The following is a 4,346-nucleotide window of genomic DNA, read 5'->3' as shown; positions in this document are numbered from 1 at the left end:
TTCATGAGATGAAAGGCGGTTTCAATAACAACCAACCCGAAGTGTGGGTTGCGTCTCCAAGGCCCGTGGATCGAACGATGACCCCGACAGTGTCGGCCACGCCACACCTCCACGTGTCGGCCCCCGCCGCCCCCGCAACCCCGGTTCCCGCCCCGCGCACGTCGTTTTCCCTTCCGTTATTGTTGTCTCCTGCCGCGGGCCCCCGCGGGGCCCACCGGGCACCCTCCCTGCGGGTCCCGCGATTGCGTTTCCTTCGGCGGCGTAAAAATATCCCAACGTACGGTCGGTCATACTCTTCGGTTAAAACCCTAGCAAACCATATTATATGGTATGCACCCTCCCTCCCTCGCTCGCTCTATAAAATGGAACCACCCCAGCGCCCTCTTCCACTCTAAATAGAATTAGAGTCCAATTCCATTCAGCATGGGATCCATCGTGGAGAACGGTTGGGTCTTGTCCCTCTCCTTAGCCGCCAAATGCGGCGGAGCCGCCGCCGCCGCCGACTCCCCCCATCTCCTCTTTCTCGCCGCGCTCTTTGTCCTCGCCGTCTCCGCCACCACCCTCCTCCACTGGGCCGCCCCCGGGGGCCCCGCCTGGGGTAGATACTGGTCGAGCCAAAAAAGGCGGCGCAGCACCCCCGAAGCAAAACCGATTCCCGGACCGAGAGGCCTCCCAATTGTGGGCAGCATCGGCCTGATGTCCGGCCTGTCCCACCGCAAGCTCGCCGCCGCCGCCGATGCCTTCGCCGCCAGGCGTCTCATGGCGATCAGCGTCGGCGAGACCCGCGTCGTCGTCACCGCCGATCCCAACGTCGCACGGGAGATCCTCTCCAGCATGGCGTTCGCCGACCGGCCGGTGAAGGAATCGGCCTACGGCCTCATGTTCCGCCGCGCCATCGGCTTCGCCCCCTACGGCCCCTACTGGCGCTCGCTCCGTCGCATCGCTGCGGCCCACCTCTTCTCCCCGAGCCAAATTGCCGCCTTCGCCGACCGCCGATCCGCCATCGCCGCGCAAATGGTGGCGGCGCTTAAATCCGCCGCCGCCGCCGCCGCAAGGGGCGGCCGCGTCGAAGTGCGCGGCGTCCTAAAGGCGGCATCTCTGAGCCACATGATGTGGATAGTCTTCGGAAAAAAGTACGATCTTAATATGGACAATAAGACCACCTGGTGTGAAGAGATGCAGGAGTTGAGATTCATGGTGGACGAAGGATACCAACTCCTGGGCACACTCAACTGGTCTGACCATTTACCTGCACTAGCTGGTTTCGACCCGCAAAGGGTCCGGTCCCGGTGCGCCCGGCTCGTACCGAGAGTGAACCGGTTCATGGGCCGGATCATAGACGAGTGCCGGTTCGGACCGGCTCGGGATCCTGACACCGCCCCTGCCTTCGTCGACGTGCTCTTGTCCCTGCAGGACCGCGAACAGCTGTCCGACGAGGATATGCGCGCCGTCCTCTGGGTAAGCTTACCGCCCCCACGTTATTGTTACCTCTTTGTTCATTATTTTATTTTTATTATCATTAAAACGAAAATTATGATGTTAGTAACAGTTAATATTTACTGCGTCTGTGTCACGTCATCGTCTTTACCTTGGCCTCCTAATTTTTTTTTTTAAGATTAATCATATTTTGAAAATAAAATAATAAAATTTAATTACTGAATGAATTAAGAGGTTAGAGTACGTAATATTAGTTTTCTAAAATATTTTAGTAGGTAATGGATGAAATAATATAATTTAAAAAATAAAATTGATCAAAGAGACAGGTATAACAGTGAAAAATTTATAAGTATTAAGTAATTGGTGTTTTGAGAAGCACCATATATAGTCAGACTCTTACTTAATTGCTAAAAAAATTAGAAAAATATATAAAAGTTAGGAACTAAGCAGTGCAATTAACTCTGTAATATTTGAGTTTGGTGAAATTAAATGTACAGGGGCCCGGGGCCCTCCTCAAAGATGAGCTGTTTTGTAACAGAACCTTCAACATATTTTTTCAGATAGAGACCTCTTCAAATTAATTTTCATTCTTTTAATTTATATAATATTCAGCAGTTAAATTCAGAATTTGGCTAAATTTTAATAGTTAGCAGAATTATTATTGAAACATATTCAATATATTCTAATTTTAGTTGAGGGTGTCTACGATACCTTTATATCCTTTGGATTCCAAATTATTATTTAATAAGTTATTGATAAATAAGCTCTCTATATCATAACTACAAATACATTAGTCATGACAATATTTAAAAGTTTTATAACAATATTTATTTTAAAAAAAGGATTGCTCATAGGCTCTTGTCGTAAGAATTAATCAAAGAAATTATGGGTAGATCCTTAGAGCTTGTTTGGTTGAAAATGACATTCCATTGAATTAAAATTCAAGTAAATATTATATTATTATTATTTTTTAAGTGATAGAAAGTTAATAATTTTAGAACTATACTTTTTCACCTGGTATATTTTTACCAAAATTTTCTACAGTAACACACGAGAAGATGAAACAAAAAAACAAGTTACAACAACAAATTTTTATTACTTTTTCTATCTTTGTCTGACTTATTATAATTAATTTCCAGACAAACAACAGAGGAAAGCATTTACAAATGAAGATCTTAGAAACAGAATGTTCAAACATTTTTTATTAAATATATATTGATAACTAACTGTTCTAAATAGTGGCGGTGCGCGCTGATTACTCTATGAATTCGAATGGTAATGCAGGAGATGATATTTCGGGGCACGGACACGGTGGCGGTGCTCCTGGAGTGGGTGCTGGCGCGCGCGACACTGCACCGTGGCGTGCAGGTGCGGGCCCACGCCGAGCTCAACAGCGCGGCGACCGACCACCACCACCACCATTTCCCCCTCCCCTACCTGCAGGCGATCATCAAGGAGACCCTCCGGCTCCACCCCCCAGGCCCACTCCTCTCCTGGGCCCGCCTCGCCACATCGGACACCGTTCTCTCCGGCCGCCACGTGCCCGAGGGCACCACCGCCGTTGTCAACATGTGGGCCATCGCCCGTGACCCCGCCCTCTGGTCCCGCCCGGAGGAGTTCAGGCCCGACCGGTTCATTGAACCAGATGGAGAAGCGGTCGGGCTCTCAGTCTTCGGGTCGGACCTGCGGCTGGCGCCCTTCGGATCGGGGCGGCGGAGCTGCCCCGGGAAGGGGCTGGCGATGGCGGCCGTCGGGTCCTGGGCGGCGGTGCTGCTGCATGAGTTCGAGTGGGCCCCAACTCCGGCTGCTCCTGTCGACCTCTCGGAGGTCATGCGTCTTTCCCTCGAGATGGCCGCGCCGCTCGCCGTCGAGCTGAGGCCGCGGCCGACGCAAAAATGCATATAAATGCATATACATATGTGTGTCTATATATATATATACATATGGAGTTTACTACGGATAATCTCAGAACCACATGAAAATTTAGTATAACTATTAAGTTTTTAGCTATTGAATGTACGTGCATATGCATGCACAATGGCTAAAAATTTAGAGTTTCTAAATTTTTGGTTCTTCTAAAAGTATCCTAGCTAGTCTCACTATATACATATGTTCCTATAACTTGTTTTATCTTTCTCTTGAGTGTAAACTAAATGTGCTATATATGATTTGTGCTATATGTTGAGGGTGTATTTTATTTATAATTTTTTTTTTCTTTGTGGAGAGTGAAAACTGATGTAAAGTTTATTATGTACATTATATAATATCAAGTTGATGAGAAAAGAATAACGAGTTAAATTAATGTAATATTAATTGCTGTAATATACTTTCAAATTATATATTGTTGTTGTTCTTTTTTAATTCATCATCGCAAGGACAATTCGACTTTTGTCAAATTTGTGTATCTTTCGTTATCTATATGCATCAGCAGCTGGGACAAGTAAGAGCTATTCTTCTAAACACAATTGTATTATATAGTCTACATTATTCTAACCATTCAATCAAACATCATTAGTTACCAAACAATACCCCAAAACACAGTTAGATGAGGTGATTAGAGAATTATTATAAAACAATATCCTTATTGGGATGGTGTACATGGTACGTAGAGATTCTTTCTACAACCAAAAAAGATTGTAAACCCTATAATTAACCCCTTCGTTCAAGGGTGTTGAGAGTTTATTAATTCCTTTTCGGTTTTTATCTAAAAAAAAATGATAAGACTAGCGAATGAAAGATAATCACTTGACTGGGGTTGTTGTAGGATTACAATCTACTTTGGATTGTAGTTAGACTCTGTACCCTCGTACTGATGCATACATTTTGAGGCTATGTTTGGCCCCACTACGAGCGCTGCGGCGGCGATTATGTGCTGCATATAAGGTGCTTCATTTGGCTAGCTAGAATAT

The 4,346-nt window shown here is 46.0% G+C and overlaps 1 protein-coding gene across 1 annotated transcript; it reads left to right on the top strand.

Annotated features, from left to right (window-relative positions):
• On the top strand, positions 375–3,655 carry LOC109727469 (cytochrome P450 78A9-like). Its single transcript, XM_020257606.1, has 2 exons — positions 375–1,458; positions 2,722–3,655. The coding sequence occupies exons 1-2, from the start codon at positions 424–426 to the stop codon at positions 3,340–3,342; spliced, it is 1,656 nt and encodes a 551-aa protein (XP_020113195.1). The 5' UTR covers positions 375–423; the 3' UTR covers positions 3,343–3,655.

The sequence above is a fragment of the Ananas comosus genome, linkage group 22 (genome assembly GCF_001540865.1).
Source record: "Ananas comosus cultivar F153 linkage group 22, ASM154086v1, whole genome shotgun sequence".
In the NCBI taxonomy this organism is placed as follows: domain Eukaryota; kingdom Viridiplantae; phylum Streptophyta; class Magnoliopsida; order Poales; family Bromeliaceae; genus Ananas; species Ananas comosus.
Note: the sequence above shows the minus strand (reverse complement) of the source record. Positions and strands in the feature narration are given on the sequence as shown.

Bases quoted from the DNA above. Each gene is read 5' to 3' on its own strand.
- LOC109727469 (XM_020257606.1), top strand. From the start codon at position 424: ATGGGATCCATCGTGGAGAACGGTTGGGTCTTGTCCCTCTCCTTAGCC. The intron at 1,459-2,721 runs GTAAGCTTACCG...ATGGTAATGCAG, and splicing joins ATATGCGCGCCGTCCTCTGG to GAGATGATATTTCGGGGCAC.